Here is a 21285-nt window from a genome sequence, read left to right as displayed (position 1 = left end):
AAATGCAAATCAATTTATAACATTTTTGACATGCGTTTTTCTGGATTTTTTTGTTGTTATTCTGTCTCTCACTGTTCAAATAAACCTACCATTAAAATTATAGACTGATCATTTCTTTGTCAGTGGGCAAACGTACAAAATCAGCAGGGGATCAAATACTTTTTTCCCCTCACTCTATGTTAAATCGTCGCTCTTTTAAAAATCCTTTATTTACATTTTACAGACACTCTTATCCAGAGCGACTTACAGGAGCAATTAGGGTTAAGTGCCTTGCTTAAGGGCACATCGACAGATTTTTCACCTAGTCGGCTCAGGGATTAGAACCAGCGACCTTTCGGTTGCTGGCACAATGCTCTTACCCACTAAGCTAACTAACTACCTGCCGCTTTATGTAATGTATCCACCACCTGTATTTACGAGGAAATCCGATAAAATATTTTATGAAACGAATAGGCTAGCCTATTATTGATAAAACCTAACGTTATACACTTCATACACTCCAGCGGGTGGTGAAGACGTCCCAGTACGTCACTGGGACCGTGCTCCCTCCCATCCAGGACATCTACTCCAAACGGCGCATGAGGAAGGCCAGCAGCGTCATCAAGGACCCCACACACCCCATCCACAAGCTGTTCACTCCCTTACCGTCGGGCAGACGGTATCGGAGCATGAGGTCTGATACTAACAGGCTCAGAGACAGTTTCTATCTACAAGCCATCAGACTGCTGAACACTTGAACTGGACTGACCACCTGCCCTGACTCTCCACACCATAGCACACATGCACTTACGCGCACACCCACACAGAAATGCACTCATCCATACACACACACACACGCACACACAAACACACACACACACACACACACACACACACACACACACACACACACACACACACACACACACACACACACACACACACACACACATACATTCATGCTAAACACACATCACAACTACCAGACTATTATTATGATTGCTAAGTACTGCAAAATTGTAATACTTGCCCCTCAATCCCCCCTTCCCCAAACCACATGTAAATATTGGACTATAAATTGTGCCTTCCTGTATTATACTTACGCAAAAAAATATATACTGAGCCATTTACTTTATGTTCATATTCTTATCTTTTGTGATTTCTTATTGTTGTTAACCTGCAAGTAAGCAATTTGTTGTACAGTGTATACCATGTGTATTCCATACATACGACTAATAAAACTTGAAACTTTAATTAATTTGATGTAATAAATAGGTCAATGGCTAGATGATATCAAAATACACTTAGGAAAATAAGAAAGACTGAAATCTATCCTAATATTCAGCTATATTTCAAATGGCAGAAACGAAAACATTTTATTTATTTCCTTGATTGCATATGTGGATAAGCTTAATGGCTTACTTTTTAATGAACAATCTTTACATGGCCTATTTGGAATGCATTTGTAGTTTTGGTCTCAGTTTACATAAAAAGGATGGTGTTGGTCGGGCTTCAAGCTTGCTGTGAAGTTGTTCCTTCTCCTTGTCCGCTAAAAGTTTATGATCAGCAGTGGTATAGGACATAGCAGAAACTGTAGGAGCAGTATACCATTGCAATTTTCCACTGTGGTCAATCCCATGAGAGCTATAGACAGCTTTTCTTTTGACCTGAAAAAAATATGGCCTCGGTCTGGCCCTACAATCATATAGACATAATCATAAGATGTGTCTTGTGTTTAGTTGAAAAATGTACACAGGTAGACATATAGCCCACAATAAGTAGAACACAACTCAACGTTTTATGATAGGCTACATTATATAGCAGTGGTGCCTGGAGAAGTGGGTATACTCTAATTTTGCCCAAAATTTCCCAAACAGTTCGCCCGGTGAAGGAAAGGCGCCCTATGTGAAAAATTCTATGACAAACTGTGACATACACTCTGAATGACCTAAAATGATCAATCCCATATTGGTCTTTCACAGTCAGGCCAACCCAAGCTGTACTGTGCAAGTACGCTAATAGTAGGACTACTATTGAAATAGATAGATGAGGCTGTCAACTGAGTCAGAAATACACAGGTTTCAGATTTGTTCTTTTTTTTCTTCAGGTTTTCACTTTAAAAGTCACACTTTTCTAATAGAAAAACAACAAAATTGGATGTTGTAAGTCCACAACAATACTTAAACCACATCTGTTGACCACTTTTGAGGTCTGGGAAAAATCAAAGCAATTTTGATTTTTTATTGTAGTTACCCTTTAATTCAACTGTGCAGGCACCTAGCACTGTTGTTTGGTTAGCAGTGTTTCTGTAGCGCACATGAGATGGAGTTTGCAAAATGACCACTGGATTGATGCCAGTGGTGGAAAAAGTACCCAATTGTCATACTTGAGTAAAAGTAAAGATAACTTAATAGAAAATGAAAGCCACCCAGTAAAATGCTACTTGAGTAAAAGTCTAAAAGTATTTGGTTTTAAATATACTTAAGTATCAAAAGTAAATGTAATTGTTAAAATATACTTAAGTATCAAAAGTAAAAGTAAAAGTATAAATCATTTCAAGTTCCTTATATTAAGCAACCCAGATTTTCTTGGAGGCGTGATTTTAGACTAGAGTAACCAACACACAGGATGCATAACCCAGGTCTCCTGTGCTCAAGAAAAGCATAGGGCTGCTAAGCTGAAGCCTAGGCATTGACTCAGGGAGCCAATACAACTCTTTAGGTCTCAGGCAATGTTAGGCCTACTCATCATTCATGTGTGGTAACTGAACCACCTCTGTTACAATTCCCCATCCTTTGACCTCCTCTTCCTCACAGAAACCCATCTGAGCCACGGCACAAATATGACTGACAAGGTTCGAACAAGGGTCACATCAGAAGAGCACATTAGTTCGCTAAACCAAAGCCTATAGCCAATGTAACTCTTCAGGTATCAGGCAATGTTACTCATCATGTAAACAACTAACCAGGAAGAAGTGGTTTGGTGACCACGCACGTGATGAGTAACTTTGCCTATTGTTGAGTAACTTTGCCTGAGACCAGAAAAATTGAATTGGCTCCCCAAGATAAATTGCCTATAGGCTTTGGCTTAGCTAAAATGTATTTGTGGTGTACAGTACAGGACACCAGGTTCGAACCCCTAGGCTACCTGGCAAAAATGTTTGCTCGCGAGCCTAACTCATGGGCAACGATGCACCAGGCCAGCTAGTTAACATTAGCATACTACATCTAGCTACATGTTGAACTTCCATCGTCTCAGGCCAGGGGCACAATGTATGAATTTATGGTTGGATCAGAATCGCCGTTATAATCATTGGCCAGTACGGAGATTTACGGAAAACCACAAGTCCAAATCAAAGCTGAGCTCACTCAGTTTAACTCAATGCTGATTGGCTATTATTTAATTTTTTTAAATATCAAGGGAGGCCAAATGCTCACTGGTTTCCCTTGTATTCAATGCTACAGGCGGCAATAATGTCATACTCTTTTTTTACTAGACAGCATCATATATATACATACTGAGACAGAGGGGCGCCGTTTTGTTCGCTCGGATGCTTTCCCCGGTGAGATACATTCAACCTCTTGCAAACTGAAGGACATTTATGAAACACAGAGAGACGAAAGATAAAATATATCTATTTGTATCTTTTTTCTTGGTAACTTTTTTGGGGAAGCCTGGCTTCCCTTGGCATCCATGAATACACGCCACTGACCATTTGCCATTTTCTGTTTACCATTTACCATGTCTGTTTACAGTTTCCAATTCTCAGTTAATCATTTTTAATTTTAATTTTAATGTTCATTGTGGTATGAATCATTTACACTGATGTTTGTCTTGTATATTGTGCTGTTTGTGTTGTGTAGTGTTGAGGACTGTTTGTGCCATGTAGTGTTGAGGACTGTTTGTGTTGTGTAGTGTTGAGGACTGTTTGTGCCATGTAGTGTTGAGGACTGTTTGTGTTGTGTAGTGTTGAGGACTGTTTGTGTTGTGTAGTGTTGAGGACTGTTTGTGCCGTGTAGTGTTGAGGACTGTTTGTGTTGTGTAGTGTTGAGGACTGTTTGTGTTGTGTAGTGTTGAGGACTGTTTGTGCCGTGTAGTGTTGAGGACTGTTTGTGTTGTGTAGTGTTGAGGACTGTTTGTGCCGCGTAGTGTTGAGGACTGTTTGTGCCGTGTAGTGTTGAGGACTGTTTGTGCCGTGTAGTGTTGAGGACTGTTTGTGCCGTGTAGTGTTGAGGACAGTTTGTGCCGTGTAGTGTTGAGGACTGTTTGTGTTGTGTAGTGTTGAGGACTGTTTGTGCCGTGTAGTGTTGAGGACTGTTTGTGTTGTGTAGTGTTGAGGACTGTTTGTGCTGTGTAGTGTTGAGGACTGTTTGTGTTGTGTAGTGTTGAGGACTGTTTGTGTTGTGTAGTGTTGAGGACTGTTTGTGTTGTGTAGTGTTGAGGACTGTTTGTGCCGTGTAGTGTTGAGGACTGTTTGTGTTGTGTAGTGTTGAGGACTGTTTGTGCCGTGTAGTGTTGAGGACTGTTTGTGCCGTGTAGTGTTGAGGACTGTTTGTGTTGTGTAGTGTTGAGGACTGTTTGTGTTGTGTAGTGTTGAGGACTGTTTGTGCCGTGTAGTGTTGAGGACTGTTTGTGTTGTGTAGTGTTGAGGACTGTTTGTGCCGCGTAGTGTTGAGGACTGTTTGTGCCGTGTAGTGTTGAGGACTGTTTGTGCCGTGTAGTGTTGAGGACTGTTTGTGCCGTGTAGTGTTGAGGACAGTTTGTGCCGTGTAGTGTTGAGGACTGTTTGTGTTGTGTAGTGTTGAGGACTGTTTGTGCCGTGTAGTGTTGAGGACTGTTTGTGTTGTGTAGTGTTGAGGACTGTTTGTGCTGTGTAGTGTTGAGGACTGTTTGTGTTGTGTAGTGTTGAGGACTGTTTGTGTTGTGTAGTGTTGAGGACTGTTTGTGTTGTGTAGTGTTGAGGACTGTTTGTGCCGTGTAGTGTTGAGGACTGTTTGTGTTGTGTAGTGTTGAGGACTGTTTGTGCCGTGTAGTGTTGAGGACTGTTTGTGTTGTGTAGTGTTGAGGACTGTTTGTGTTGTGTAGTGTTGAGGACTGTTTGTGCCGTGTAGTGTTGAGGACTGTTTGTGTTGTGTAGTGTTGAGGACTGTTTGTGTTGTGTAGTGTTGAGGACTGTTTGTGTTGTGTAGTGTTGAGGACTGTTTGTGCCGTGTAGTGTTGAGGACTGTTTGTGTTGCCACATTGCTGCACAATTGTTGTATGATGTCTTAGTTCAGGTATCTCTGGCAGTCTGTTTAATATCTATTAAACCCAGCAATTAAGACGTTTTTAACTGGCGCTCTGACTCTCAGTGCAGAGGGGATCCTCATTTCTGGTCTGTGAAAGACATTAGGATAATTGTATATGGAGGTTATTTGTATACCTGAGGTCAAAACATTGCATTATTTTGAAACATGAGAGGAAACCTTTGTCATTATGAGTGGAGGTCTCAGGGTTTCTCTTTCTGCACTAGCAGGTGCTGTGACAGAAGTTCACAACCATTTTTCTCATGCTGCCGAACTGGACGTACAGTAGTAGTGGCATATGGGAGTCTCTTCACGCCCATAGCTCTGGCTATTCCTGAAAAGAGACTACATTTAGTGACATTTTCACAAGTGACCTGACCTCATAACTTCTAGCATCATGTTTTTACTGGATCATGAAATGACACAATAATACTGCAGCATCCAATACAAAACATGGTTTCATGGTCGACTTTATTATACATATTCTTTGCCAATTTTGTCAGTACATGCTCTACCATTTGAGGTCAGGGCTGATAATAACAAAGATTGAAAATAAACTGGCTGAGGTTTGAGTTTATGCCCTGTTGAGGTAATTCTCAAGACAGATGATGTAATGTGATCTGGCATTAGAATACCCTATTTATATGGCACAAACACTGAGGCTCTGCTCCAATAACTCAAATCAAATCAAATACATGTTTATTTGTCAAATGCGCCAAATACAACAGGTGTAGACTTTGAGTTTATTTTTATTTTTACAGCGACAGTGCACATTAATCAACGTTTCAGTAAAAAGGCCGGTTTTAGCCAGCCGGCTAACTTTCAACCGCAGTGCCAGGGCAGGTTATTAAAAACTATTACAATAACAATCCAGACAAACAATGAGCAGTGAGCCATGCAGAGCAACACAGGATAAGCAACACGTAGCACGCAGACAGAGCAACACAGGACAAGCAACACGTAGCACGCAGACAGAGCAACACAGGACAAGCAACACGTAGCACACAGACAGAGCAACACAGGACAAGCAACACGTAGCACGCAGACAGAGCAACACAGGACAAGCAACACGTAGCACGCAGACAGAGCAACACAGGACAAGCAACACGTAGCACGCAGACAGAGCAACACAGGACAAGCAACACGTAGCACGCAGACAGAGCAACACAGGACAAGCAACACGTAGCACACAGCAATAGCACAAAAAGCAACAAAACAAAATACATAAAAGCAATGAAGTGTTTACACACCTCACAAGCTACAGACAACTTTAACGTGAAATGCTTACTTACAAGCCCTTTCCCAACAATGCAGAGTTAAAAAGTAAACATGTAAAAAGCACTATAAAATTACAATAACGAGGCTATATACAAGGAGTACCAGTACCGAGTCAATGTGCAGGGGTACTCTGACCTAACTGCTGGATATCACAAGGTCATATGAGGAGCAGGTGCATCTTTTCTTTAGGTCTATTGTAGAATATTTGGATTGTGTATGTTCATTCACCACCGGTGAGCTGGCCGGGCAGGTCATGTAGTACAGTGGTTCCCAAACTGTGGGGCGTGCCCCCTAGGGGGAGCATGAGGGGTCGGCAGGGGAACTTAGTCCGGCTTTCAACTTACTCTTGAAAGTTGTAATAGTAGAATGCACAAGGTGCAATTTCGAAATTGGGTAGTGCATCATCGGTTCCTCTTGTCATGTTAGTCATTGCATACCTTAGAGAGATATTTATAACTTGTCAGGATTGTACAGATCAACTAGCCCATGTCAGCTAACGTGTTTTTATTTAGGTTTTTTAGCCTATAGATATAGTTGTAATGTTTTTGTCACTCAAATATCACATTAATACACATTAGACATGGCAAAATGTATAGAATTGCACGAAAATTTGCTTTAAAATTGCAACATTTTCATTGCACTCCATGACAAAATGTGTATAATTGCAGGAAATTAGCTTTAAACCTGCAAAATTCTCTCTACCAACAAGAGGGGTGTGAACAGTTTGTGTCATGAACAGTGCTTGTGCCCATAGAAATAGACACGTGCGCGGGATGTTCCCTAATGCTGGAAGGGGGGCCCCGAGTGAAAAAGTTTGCGAGCCCCTGATGTTGTACAGTAAAAACATAGAAGGTATAGTCTAAGCGTAGGGTACTGTGAGTCTCACATGGTCAAGAACTTAAATATACGTTTGCATCATCTCCACTGTTGTTCAAGCCCAAGTCCCTGACATAAGAGCTTGAGTGTGACTTGAGCGTGAGGCAGGGGGATAACAAATCTGCATCACAAAAAAAAGCAAAGCAGGAAAGCACTGGAAGTTATTTTAAATATGTCAGATGTGTTTTCTTTTATGCCTCAAATCCCTTTTTTAGTGCCTTGGTTATGATGCTTTTCCCTTAATAACATTGTTTTGTATGTGTGTGGAGGTGTGAGGGGAGGAGTCATTGAATGATCATGTATTTTTGTCTCCCTCACTCACAGTTGGGCATTGCCATTGGCTTCCTGGTGCCGCCCATCCTCGTGCCAAATGTTGACAATATAGACGAGCTGGCATACCACATCAGCATCATGTTCTACATCACTGCTGGAGTGGCCACCGTGATCTTCATCCTCGTGGTCTTCAGTAAGTCCTGAGGGAAAATGGACAATCTTATGCACAGTACATCCTATGGCTAACACATATAGTTGGCCAGTAGAGGTACTCCTTCCTAAGCTCATCCCAATTATGAGCCTTGATATGTTGAATTCATTATAATGCCAGTATGAGGTGCCAGTATTACCTCTCCCCTAACATTGTCTATGTCACAACAACTCATAGAAAACTCAAAGAGATTTGGTGTCCGACTTGCTTCATTGTAAGATTATTTAAAGGGGGACACAGAGCTCTGCTATGGCAATTTGAATACAATTACATTGCAGCATTGCATCTCCAGGGCTTACCATTGGGTCTGCAGTTCTGTAGTCTTCTGTCCTGGATATCTATTTGTCCCTGGCTGTCATGTTCTCCTGGCAGTGTTAGTGGATAGGTCAGCAGTCTCAGGGATTAGTGCGTGTTGAGATGTGCTCTGAACAGACCACTTAACGTCTCTTCACTCACTCGCTGTGGATGCCGCAGGGCTTCAATCGCTGTAATTGACCGAGATCCCTTTAGATGTGATATTAAAACGGAGTAGGGACGTTGAGAGGTATAATATAGAATCATTCCTTTGCCCCCCTAGGCTCTGTTTAATGACTATGACACTTTCTCGGAGTGATGACATGGTAGAATAGATAGAGAAGTATTCACATGAGTCACATGAACTTCAGTAAGCTATGTTTGTCCAGTGTTCATGACTTCTGCAATTACCCTCAGTGAAAACTGCTGAACTGCCTTTTAAAATAATTTTTATTTCAACAAACCAGGTTATCCCACTTCTGTTTTGGGGCCTCCCATGTTTTGTTGAAAGAGGCACATTGGGCAAGCTTAGACATGGAACCTGGCCTTAGAAGAAGAAAAGAGATTCACTGCCTGACCAGACATCTTTGGTCTATTCTTGACTATTGGGAAATAAAACTCTCCTCCGGTGTCAGCAGACGGTATTGAGTAGCGACTTAACAAATTGATCAAACTGAACACTGGATAAGACAAGGCCCTTTCTATCTCCCCAGACTGCCCTGAGGGAACATATAAGCATGTTTACAGCCTGTAGCCCTCTAGTTCTGGATCAGTAAACCGGATAATCTTGCAAGAAAATTCAGAGTCAATTCAGAGTCACTGGGGATGGGGGGACATGTCCCCCCCCACATTCTGAAATTGCATTTTTGTCCCCCCCCCAGTTTTATAATTGGAATGTGATACAAAACGAGGCAACGTGTGCTTTAGGACCATGCGGACGCCTCCGAGTGGTCAGGTAGGCTAAAAGTATGTCCCCCCCACTTCTAAAACCAAAGTTGTGCCCCTGAGACAACCTATACCTCTCTTGGCAAGGTCCGCTGGATCCAACCCATGGCAACTTCACCCTGGTCACATGATTAACCCGGCCACACCCTCTGCGGCCCCCCTCAACATGCCAACATTCAGGCTACTGACAAGGCCGGTGGACAATGTTTTGCTGCACTTTCACACTCAACCAAATGAAACTGGAGCCATGGGTGGAGGCTGTGGGCAGATAGAGGCCTGGCCAGCAACACTGGTGCACTGAGGGGATAGGATGTTGCATGTTTTCTTTATTTCCTACCACTATAGCTATAGGTTTTCTCACTCAGATAACACACTGAGGGTCACAGCTAAGTGGTTGATCTCACCTCAAACTGTTACTATATTTATCTTGAGACTTTGTATTCAAGATTTCTTTATTCTGATAACGATGCTGATACATACCGTATGTTCCAGTCTGTAAGTCTTAAAAAAACAGGAATCTGTTTTTCAAAGGCGCTGAGAGATATTTGATATTTGATGTCAGTTGTTATCAATTGTGTATGTATAAAGGTGTGGTTAATCAAACAGGTAAGGTAGGTCGCAGTGTGCTGATGTAGTGGCTGTACTGTATGTGTCACCCATATGTGGTTAGGACTCACTCGCTGTGGATGCAGCAGGGCTTCAATCGCTGTAATTGACCGAGATCCCTTTAGATGTGATATTAAAACGGAGTAGGGACGTTGAGAGGTATTATATAGAATCATTCCTTTGCCCCCCTAGGCTCTGTTTAATGACTATGACACTTTCTCGGAGTGATGACATGGTAGAATAGATAGAGAAGTATTCACATGAGTCACATGAACTTCAGTAAGCTATGTTTGTCCAGTGTTCATGACTTCTGCAATTACCCTCAGTGAAAACTGCTGAACTGCCTTTTTAAATTATTTTTATTTCAACATACAAACCAGGTTATCCCACTTCTGTTTTGGGGCCTCCCATGTTTTGTTGAAAGAGGCACATTGGGCAAGCTTAGACATGGAACCTGGCCTTAGAAGAAGAAAAGAGATTCACTGCCTGACCAGACATCTTTGATCTCTTCTTGACTATTGGGAAATAAAACTCTCCTCCGGTGTCAGCAGACGGTATTGAGTAGCGACTTAACAAATTGATCAAACTGAACACTGGATAAGACAAGGCCATTTCTATCTCCCCAGACTGCCCTGAGGGAACATATAAGCATGTTTACAGCCTGTAGCCCTCTAGTTCTGGATCAGTAAACCGGATAATCTTGCAAGAAAATTCAGAGTCAACCCAGGGGCACAACTTTCACTGGGGATGGGGGGACATGTCCCCCCCCCCCACATTCTGAAATTGCATTTTTGTCCCCCCCCAGTTTTATAATTGGAATGTGATACAAAACGAGGCAACGTGTGCTTTAGGACCATGCGGACGCCTCCGAGTGGTCAGGTAGGCTAAAAGTATGTCCCCCCCACTTCTAAAACCAAAGTTGTGCCCCTGAGACAACCTATACCTCTCTTGGCAAGGTCCGCTGGATCCAACCCATGGCAACTTCACCCTGGTCACATGATTAACCCGGCCACACCCTCTGCGGCCCCCCTCAACATGCCAACATTCAGGCTACTGACAAGGCCGGTGGACAATGTTTTGCTGCACTTTCTCACTCAACCAAATGAAACTGGAGCCATGGGTGGAGGCTGTGGGCAGATAGAGGCCTGGCCAGCAACACTGGTGCACTGAGGGGATAGGATGTTGCATGTTTTCTTTATTTCCTACCACTATAGCTATAGGTTTTCTCACTCAGATAACACACTGAGGGTCACAGCTAAGTGGTTGATCTCACCTCAAACTGTTACTATATTTATCTTGAGACTTTGTATTCAAGATTTCTTTATTCTAATAACGATGCTGATTCATACCGTATGTTCCAGTCTGTAAGTCTTAAAAAAAAGGAATCTGTTTTTCAAAGGCGCTGAGAGATATTTGATATTTGATGTCAGTTGTTATCAATTGTGTATGTATAAAGGTGTGGTTAATCAAACAGGTAAGGTAGGTCGCAGTGTGCTGATGTAATGGCTGTACTGTATGTGTCACCCATATGTGGTTAGGACTCACTGTAAGCTGGGTTCTGTAAGATGCAGTATCTGATACCTATTGAAGCCCTCTGTTAGCTGGGTGCTGTAAGATATCTGATACCTATTGAAGCCCTCTGTTAGCTGGGTGCTGTAAGATATCTGATGCCTATTGAAGCCCTCTGTTAGCTGGGTGCTGTAAGATATATGATGCCTATTGAAGCCCTCTGTTAGCTGGGTGCTGTAAGATATCTGATGCCTATTGAAGCCCTCTGTTAGCTGGGTGCTGTAAGATATATGATGCCTATTGAAGCCCTCTGTTAGCTGGGTGCTGTAAGATATATGATGCCTATTGAAGCCCTCTGTTAGCTGGGTGCTGTAAGATATCTGATGCCTATTGAAGCCCTCTGTTAGCTGGGTGCTGTAAGATATCTGATGCCTATTGAAGCCCTCTGTTAGCTGGGTGCTGTAAGATATCTGATGCCTATTGAAGCCCTCTGTTAGCTGGGTGCTGTAAAATATCTGATGCCTATTGAAGCCCTTTGTCAGCTGTACAGATAGGTGGAGTAGAGGCTAGTTGATGTATGGGTCTACTCCTGCCCCAGTGAGCTGATCTCTCCTCCCCTTCTCAGACTGAACGTTGGAGCTGGACTCTCCAGCATGGCTATTGTTGAATCACTGATTGACTGACTCACTCTGGGGAGCACCAGGGATGTGGAGGAAGAGAGGGGCCCTTGATAGGACAAACAGTTACTGGTGCATTTCATCTCTCCAACTTCTCATGGTGTTATTATCTCTCCAGTCTTCAGGCGAATTCTCAGACATGCATAATCTCTCCATCGTTCTCTCATTCTCTTTCTCACTCTTTCTCTCTCGCTCTTTTAGAGATAGGCCCGGTTTCTTGCCTTGGCTGTGCTGTACCGAACTAGCTGGCTGTGACTTTGGCCCCTCCTGTCCTACAGTCCCCCAAAGCTCTTCGACTGCCTGTGACTGCCCTGCCTCCTACTGAGCTCAGGTGTCTGTGTTGATTGATAGGCGCACAGATGGTGGGATGTTAGAGGTCATGGGATGGCCATTGGCCTTTCACTTATTTGTTGCTATCACCAGCTTATTTGAGTGACTGCTGCTAGTTTTTCTTGGGGGGACAAACGAGGGGGAGGATTGGCTTGTGATTGGATCCAATTTTAACATTGTCTTTTAAAGGGCTCTGACAGTTGTGCAACTTCAGAATCTACATCCGACCCTTTTCTAATATCTTTTGGGTGTGTCTAGATCATGTATGTTGAGATAACACACATTTAGGTGTGTCTATGATTGGTGTTGTTTGTGAAATATTTGTATAGGAATTAATGGTCCAGTGTTACGGGAATTGCATACAAACTTCTACATTACAGTATATCAGCATTATCACATTATCATTACCGGTTCTGCATCTGTGTCCAACAGTGTTCCAAGAGAAGCCGGAAATCCCTCCCACCCTGGCTCAGGTCCAGGCCAGGAGCATCCCTCCAGAGCAGTACTCCTACATGGCCTCTATCCTGAGACTGCTGCGTAACCTACCCTTCATGCTCCTCGTCATCAGCTATGGTGGGTCCTATTCACCCTCAATCACCCTCAAATCACACCCATGTCTACCATCAAGGCTGGTCAGATCAAAGCTTGTTGTGTGGGTGATGCCCCAGACCTCATCTTATACACACACATGGCCTCACAGCAGAATTACCCCTCTTTGAAGTACACTGTGCACTATCCATTAGTCTATACTTTGTGTCCCCTGAATGAGTTCAAGTAAGGTGAACTCACTTACAAATGTAAATATGAACAACGTGGATGCTGTTGCATTATCACAGTGAAAGGTGACAGGTGTATGAAAACATGTACCTAGCATCAGAATATAACCATCTGAAGATAACATCTGTTAGGGTCTTAAAGCCAGATCAATAGATCAATAGGTCATTATCAGTTTGTGCAGAGATACGTGAATATATCTCTTACTATGTTTTTGTATCCAGCACACTGTACATGTGTACATCCAAAGGTCTTTTTGAGGATTTTAGGTTTATTGTCAGATTCTTAGGGTTTAAAGGTCACAGTCCTTGTAGTTAATGGTTAACTTAATGAAGATGTGCAATGGTAGCGTTACATAAAAGTGTTGCCTCAGGTCAGCTTAGCCTGATTCAGTTTTTACTGAATTGTTGGCTGCCGTGGCTGTCCCATCTCAATATAAACAATGACATAAATGCTAGAGTTTAACTATTACTTATGTTATGCCCTTTAACTGTTTGGAAATATGAAGTTTTACTTGTTTAGATTTCATTTTTTAAATGTTATTTGTTATTAACATTGTTTACCCTTTGATGTGGCAAATAAGGATTTTCAGAAATAAGACAACAAACCTTAAGGGCAAAGCTGTCCTAACCAATTAAATATTGAGTGACACACCACAATTTATGTCAAAGTCAAATAGTCTCTCCTTTGCACTAGTGTAGTAGTAGACTGGCTAAGGGCCAAGTATGGGTTCCATGTGTGTGTCTGCCAGGCTTCCTTTAGGACAGGGCCAGTGAAACCATCTGGATCCCCCTGCTTTCCCTGCAGGCCTCCTCGCTCAGACTAAAGAAAGACCTGCTCCTCTGCAGACTACAGCTCCTGTAAAATACAGCTCTGTCTCGGAGTACAGAAACAGAACTAACATGTTTCCTGATGTTTTCTGCAGGGCTGAATGTCGGTTGTTTCTATGCTGTTTCCACACTGTTGAACCGGATGATTATTGAGCATTATCCAGTAAGTCTCACCTGAATCTTATCACAACCAAACCAACATAGTCTGCATAAGTCCCTCTGTGGTCATGACCTTCAGTTATATCCTCAATTACTGTATTCAAGGAAGATCTTGAGATGTTACCTCCCCAATAAGTAAAACATGTAAATGTGTAGTCTATAATTAAGGGTATTTTCTAGACTAAAGACACAATTCTATAGCCCCAAAAAAGATAACTGGGGTCTAAGAGATAACTAGTACCATGTTGTAGTAGCAAGTAGGCTCACCCCAGATAAGATAACTGAAGGGCGTGAGAGGGTCAGGATGTCAAATGTTAGACTGCAGAAAGACCAATTCTGTCATGTTCACCTCCACAGGGTGAAGAGGTGAATGCTGGGAGAATTGGCCTCACCATTGTCATTGCGGGGATGGTGGGGTCCCTCATATGTGGGATCTGGTTGGACAAGACCAAAACCTACAAGTAAGATACTCCAAGGAACACTTGAGAGAACACAATACTTGACTAAAAACACACATTATTGCATGCAGCATTATGCTCCTAGATACAATAGCTTTTTTGTGTGACTTTGATCACTGAGTGGCCTTTTGGGCCCTAAGCGAGATTTGGTTGGGGGGCCGCCCCCACCTCGCTGGGAAAACATTTTAGTGCCCCCCCTCTTGATGGCTGAGAAAACGTTTTAAGTGAATGTCCTGCAATTCTACACATTTTGCCATGTGGTGTAGAGAAAATGTTACAGTTTTAAAGCAAGTTTTCTGCAATTCTATACATTTTGACATGGGATGTAAAGAAAATGATGCCATTTTTTTTTTTGAAAAATCATGCAATTCTACTAATTTTGCCATGGGGCAGAGCGTAAAATTGGCCGTTTAACAGCTAATTTCCTGCAATTCTACCCATTTTGTAATAACTTATGCCATGATAAAATCAATGTGGGCCCCCTGGAGGTCAGGGCCCCTGGGCACGTGCCCTGCGTGCCCGGTCGGTATAAGGCCATGATTAATACAACTTTAGAGAGCTGGCTAGACTTACCAATCTGAAATGGCTTATTGACTGACTGTCAGTGACTGACATAACAAGATAAAAACTGCTGATGCACAACCAAATTTCAAAATTGCACCTTGTGTATTCTAGTAACAGTAAGTTGAGACCCTGACTGAGTTCCTAAAAAAACTAAAACGATTTGGTTGGGGGCCCCCTAGTGGCACTTATGCCCAGGGCTCAGTGGCCCTTCCTTAGTACTAAGTAACTAAATAAGGTCCCCAACTTAGACAGATACACATTGTAATAGTGTGGCTGTAGCTGGTTGCTGACAAGGCTGCTGACTAATCTTTTGTCTGATGACACCAGAAAATTCCCAGGAATTGGCTTTATAATCCTCTCAAGCTTTTTTGTCACGCTCTGTGATCAAGTCAGTCAAGCTCTGTGTTGAAAGAGGTCCAGTAACTGCTGATGAGTTAGTTAATAAGATAAGATAAGAGCTGTTAAGGTCCCACTGCTCATCTCTTATTTGAGAACCTTTGCCCTTTTTAATTAGTGATTAAAATGTGATTTGCCTTGGGTACAGATAACTATTGTGTACAGATAAAGACTAGTTCATACAGCTCTCATGCTCAAGCAGTAGCCAGATTCACTGTATCTACTTAAGCTTACTCATACATATAATATCCCAAAATCATATCCTTCATTAAAAAACTATCCATAGCATAGGTTGACAAGGTAACAATCAGTAATGTTGTGATACTCTCTTGAGCTCCGGGTTATAAAAACAATAAACCCAATATGACCTTGGATGGGCTGGGCTCTTGCTTCTGTCATTAGCCACTCTAAAGGAAGCACTTTCTGCATGAATGCCTTTTAAATCTCTCATTCAAAGGCAGATTAGTTATTTTAGATTAGTTATTTTTGTTGGAAGTGGAAACCATTGAGGTTCTGGAGGAACTAAGTGTTGTATCTGATGCCTCTCCCTGCATATCCGAGCTGACAAGCTTTAGCTATGAATCCTCTCAGCTGAAGTACTGGCCTCAGGCACCATAGAGAATGGTGCCTGAGAGGAAGTCTCTATCCTTGAAACGCATCTATATACAGATGTAGGATCTTAATTTGAGCCAGTTTGCTACAGCAGGAAAATAATCCTGCAGAAACAGGAAATGTGAATTATTATATGGATTATAATTGATGGACATTTTTTGTAGGGGTTGATACATTTTTCATTAGGGCAAATCAAGTCTGGGAAAGGGAAAGGGAAAGGGGGATGGATACCTAGTCAGTTGTACAACTGAACGCATTCAACTGAAATGTGTCTTCCGTATTTAACCCAACCCCTCTGAATCAGAGAGATGCGGGGGGCTGCCTCAATTGACATCCATGTCATCGGCGCCCGGGGAACAGTGGCTGACATTTTAAAGTGGAGATTACAAACTTGAGAAGCATTCCTGCTGTGTAGGAAAATTATCAGTAACAAAAGAGTGATCAAGTTAAGATGCTACATCTGCTGACGTCATTAATGCAGTCATTCAGACATCGGCACAGACAATGTCCAATTCCGTTTGACCTCCTTTCTATTTGTTTTGGTCAAATAACACAGGCCGTTGTTTCTCACCACAGAGCAGTCATTCATCAAACACCTTCTGACCTGATCATGAACAAACAATGAATCAACTATGTAGTAATTTTAGGTGATACCCAACTTTACACATCAGGGAATGCTATAACAACAGCAGTGGCAGTACCAAGTGTTTACCTGCCAACCTAGCCTCCTAACTCCCACTTCACACCCAGGAGACAGTTATCTAAATAGGACTAATCGTAGCAAAACATGCTCAGCATTTAATGTCCAACAAGATATTGTAGCCTATAGCTTTTGCGACTCCAGGAGAAGAGTAATAGCGGAGCGGCTTGCATAATTGTGCACAGGCTCATCTGGAAAAGAGAGGCTATGTGTAGCTGAAGAAGCTCATTCATATTAGCTCATTTGTTGGCTAAACATTAGGCCTAATACGGCAGTAAATGTATTATCTCCAGACAATGTGATCACACCATTGCATGCTTTCTCTCCTTTCAAACTCCCCACCAGTTATTTTGGCTGAAGACAGATAGCCTACTAGTGATTTGCAGTTTAAGTTAGAAACGCATGCATATTAACCCATCATTTAGTAGCTAAATATAAGGGCCTTTAAAAATGGAGCTGTCAAGAAAAAAAGATGCAATGGCAGATACGGTGTGTGTGTTTCCCCATGCATTTCTGTGACAATAGACAATAACAGCTCAAGGACAGAACTACATACATTTAAATGGAGAGAATAAATGCATTAAAAGCATTTCTGTGAAGCTTTGTGATTGACAAGGGCAAGTTTGATGTCGGACAACAATAGAATGTTCATTATTTAAGATGAAAGGCAACGATTTATACTGAGGCGTTGGCGGGACTTTTAAACATAATACTGCATTCATTACTACCTCGGTTAGCGGAAATAAAAGTACAGGCTTTATGACCGGCAATACCTTTCAAATATAAAGAAAAGGTGGTAAAAAGTTGATGGCATGGTAAAGTTGGCGACTTTTCGTCTTGGTATGAAAGGGATATATAACACAATATGTTATGAGGGTGAAAATTGTTTCCCCAAATTCTTCACATGCCATTTGAATAAATTCAGCCAAAGCAGTCAACCCAGATTTCTGTTATTGACACTCCCTTCCTCATACCTCCATGTGTGTGAGAGACAAAGGACTAAGTTGTATTAACAACAACAGCTGAGTGGAGCAATGTTTCATGCGTGGTTGTACAGGAAGAGCTTCACCATAGTAAGCCTGTTGGTGTAGGCCAGAATGTGCCAGAGTTTTGATAAGGGGGTCTTAGATGGTCAGGAATCTTGTTTTTCCTCTCATAGAGGATGGGATGGGAGGTGTTAACAGTGAAGCCACAGCCAGCCTCATCAAACAGTTCTGCATACTATTTCAGAACCTCAACTGGTTACTGGTGCTGTATGTAGGCCTACCACAGAGTGTTGCAGGACTGGAACTTTTCTGAAGTGCTTTGTGAAACTTATGTAAAAGCAATATCCAGATAAGATGAATACATTGCAGACTCATTCAAATCCCATATGGGATATACAGCAATGTTGACGTGTCCTTGAGCAATGCACCAAATCAAACCGCTTATAAAAATGTAGTTAGTACATTTCTGTTTACACAAACATACAGTACATTTCATACAGGCAAAACCCAGAACAAAACAAACATATATTATTATTTTCCTCTCTCCCCAGACAGACTACCCTGGCTGTATATCTTCTGTCCTTCGTGGGAATGGTGGTCTATGCCTTCACCCTCAACTTAGGCCACCTATGGGTAGTGTTTGTAATGTCGGGGGCTCTAGGGTAAGAGTGAACAAACACTATGACCATACACAATGATGTTTGTGAATTATTTGCATTTACTAGCTATTCCACCTTTAGCATGTCAGTTAATAAGTAAGTAATGTGGGATGGACTAGGTTTCCTGCCCTGGTCACACTGCATGCTATTTACATTGCAAACTGCCTCCTTGCTCTTTAAACAGCCACTCTGTGGGAAGAGACAGACAATATCTTAAAATGCTGAGTAGTTGTGTTAAAAGACTGTTTAACATCAAGTGTAGTGGGAGACAAGTCCATTTAAATGATTCTGTGCAACATTAATTATTTTCCCCTGGAGTTTAATAAGTATTTTATTATTTGTTAATTGATGTATAAAGGATATGAACAAGGTGAAGGTTTAAAAGGGTGTGCTAGAGTAATGCCCTCAGAGGAGATTTGGCTGTGGAGTAGATTTGTTATTGCTCTCAGCAGGCATGAAATGTTAAAAGTGCTGCTCTTTAGTTTGAGTAAAAACAACACTGATAAACCTCCTATGTCTTCAGGTTCTTCATGACTGGGTACCTGCCGCTTGGCTTTGAGTTTGCTGTGGAGCTGACCTTCCCAGAGTGTGAGGGCACCTCCTCAGGCCTGCTCAACTGTTCAGCTCAGGTAACAGAGATCATACTTTGGGATCATATTCACCATCGAAGTAGTACATCTAGGTTTGTTGTATGCATGAAGTCTATGTATGAACTCAATGAATTTTATGCACGCTTTGACAATAACAACATCGTGCCGGGTGTGAGAGCCACCACCAACCCAGAAGATTTGGTGATCTCGCTCTCCAAGGCCGAAGTGAGTCCAGTCTGTAATCCCCACATGTTTTAAGATGACTACCATCATTCCTGTTCCTAAGAACTCTAAGGCTTCATGCCACAATGACTACCGCCCTGTAGCACTCACATCTGTAATCATGAAGTGCTTTGAGAGGCTGGTTATGCCACACATCAACTCCATCATCCCAGACACCCAAGACCCCCTCCAATTTGTATACCGCCCCAACAGTTCCATAGACAACGCAATCTCAATTGCACTCCACACTGCCCTCACCCACCTAGATAAGAGGAAACCCTATGTGAGAATGCTGTTCATTGACTATAGCTCATCGTCAGGAAGATCCTGGACTTCCTGACGGGCCTACCCCAGGTGGTAAGGGTAGGCAACATCACCTCTGCTCTGCCTCAACACGGGGCCCCACAGGGGTGTGTCCTTAGTCCCCTCCTGTACTCCCTGTTCACCCACGACTGCGTGGCCATGCTCGACCCCCAACACTATCATCAAGTTTGCTGATGACACGACGTTGGTAGGCCTGATCACCGGCGATGATGAGACAGCCTACAGGGAGGAGGTCAGTGACCTGGCAGTGTGGGGGCGGAACAACATTTCCTCTGTGTCCAAATCACTAAGAACTTAAAATGGTCCACACACGCGCACAGTCGTGAAGAAGGCGCAGCACCGCCTCTTCCCTCTCAGGGGGTTGAAAAGGTTTGGCATGGGCCCCCAAATCCTCAAAAAGTTATACAGCTGTACCATTGAGAGCATCTTGACTGGCTGCGTCACTGCTTGGTATGGCAATAGCACCGCCCTAGATTGCATGGCGCTACAGATGGTGGTGCGGACAGCCCAGTACATCACTGGGGCCGAGCTCCCTGCCATCCAGGACCTCTATATCAGGCCTTATGAAAGGAAGGCCTGGGAAATCGTTAAAGACTCCAACCACCAAAGCCATATAATGTTCTCTCTGCTTCCGCACGGCAAGCGGTACCTGTACATCAGGTCTGACACCAACAGGCTCCTGAACAGCTTCTATCCCCAAGCCATAAGACTGCTAAATAGCTAATTAAATAGCTAATCAAATGGCTACACGGACTATCTGAGTTCGCCTTTGTATTTTATTCTTATTTTTGCACTGTTTCTATGCACACTCACAGGACCCTACACACTATGCACACTGATACTCCAACATGCATACAAACGCTCACGCCATAATTTGCACACACACATAATATGCACATACATTAAAATGTTATACAGACTCTACTCACACCAACTCAGATACAATCATCATATACGCTGCTACTACTCTGTTTATAATATATCCTGATGCCTACAGTAGTCACCTTACCCCTATACATATCTACCTCTATCGATCCAGTATCCCTGCACATTGTAAATATGGTACTGGAACTGACCCTGTGTATAGTATGCTTACTTACTTTATTGTGTTCTTCTTATTTTTATATATTGTGTGTTTTTGTACTACCTTGTTATTTTTATTATTATATTGTTATTGATTACTGCATTGTTAAGGTTAGAGCTTGCAAGAAAGGCATTTCACTGTACTTGTGCATGTGACATTAAAACTTGAAACTTGAATGTGTTTAGAGATGATCAACTCTCATGTTCACTCCCCTCATTTGCCTTCCATCTTCTTCCAGATATTTGGGATCATATTCACCATTGGTCAAGGGAAGATCATAGAGCACTTTGGCACATTCGCTGGGAACATTTTTCTCTGTGTCTTCCTCTTCATAGGCACTATTATGACAGGTAGAGTTTGCTTAGCCCGCACACACATATTATAGCCTTATTTTGCAATAACAGAACAGCTTTATGGTAGATTGAACATTGGACATATCTGCCTGCAGCTGTTATAGTCAAGCACAGTGTCATGTTATGTGATCCACATTATATGGGGCTGTAGTAAGGCACGACTCCTCAAATCATTGAGTCAGTTGCACAGATGTTGTATAACAGCTGTGTCTAGGATTCATCATGGAGTAATGATGCCCTCTAGTGGCTCATAGTAACACATTTTCATGCAGTAGTACATTTCCCACATTGTTTTAGAGGCTATACATGCC

General features: G+C 42.4%; 1 protein-coding gene across 1 annotated transcript in view; it reads left to right on the top strand.

The window, feature by feature from the left end:
- LOC311102663 (choline/ethanolamine transporter flvcr2a-like) overlaps positions 1-21285 on the top strand; it is a gene marked incomplete at both ends in the record, with an annotated part of 28616 nt that overhangs the window by 5647 nt on the left and 1684 nt on the right. Inside the window, 7 exons of the mRNA XM_084144027.1 lie at positions 7743-7884; positions 12696-12836; positions 13963-14030; positions 14384-14487; positions 18294-18404; positions 18925-19030; positions 20860-20971. Of these exons, the coding sequence (XP_084000153.1) occupies positions 7743-7884; positions 12696-12836; positions 13963-14030; positions 14384-14487; positions 18294-18404; positions 18925-19030; positions 20860-20971 (784 nt within the window). The remainder of the gene's footprint in view (positions 1-7742; positions 7885-12695; positions 12837-13962; positions 14031-14383; positions 14488-18293; positions 18405-18924; positions 19031-20859; positions 20972-21285) is intronic.

Source organism: Coregonus lavaretus (assembly GCF_964263955.1).
Source record: "Coregonus lavaretus genome assembly, chromosome: 27".
In the NCBI taxonomy this organism is placed as follows: Eukaryota; Metazoa; Chordata; class Actinopteri; order Salmoniformes; family Salmonidae; genus Coregonus; species Coregonus lavaretus.
This window is presented reverse-complemented; position numbering and strand designations above follow the sequence as displayed.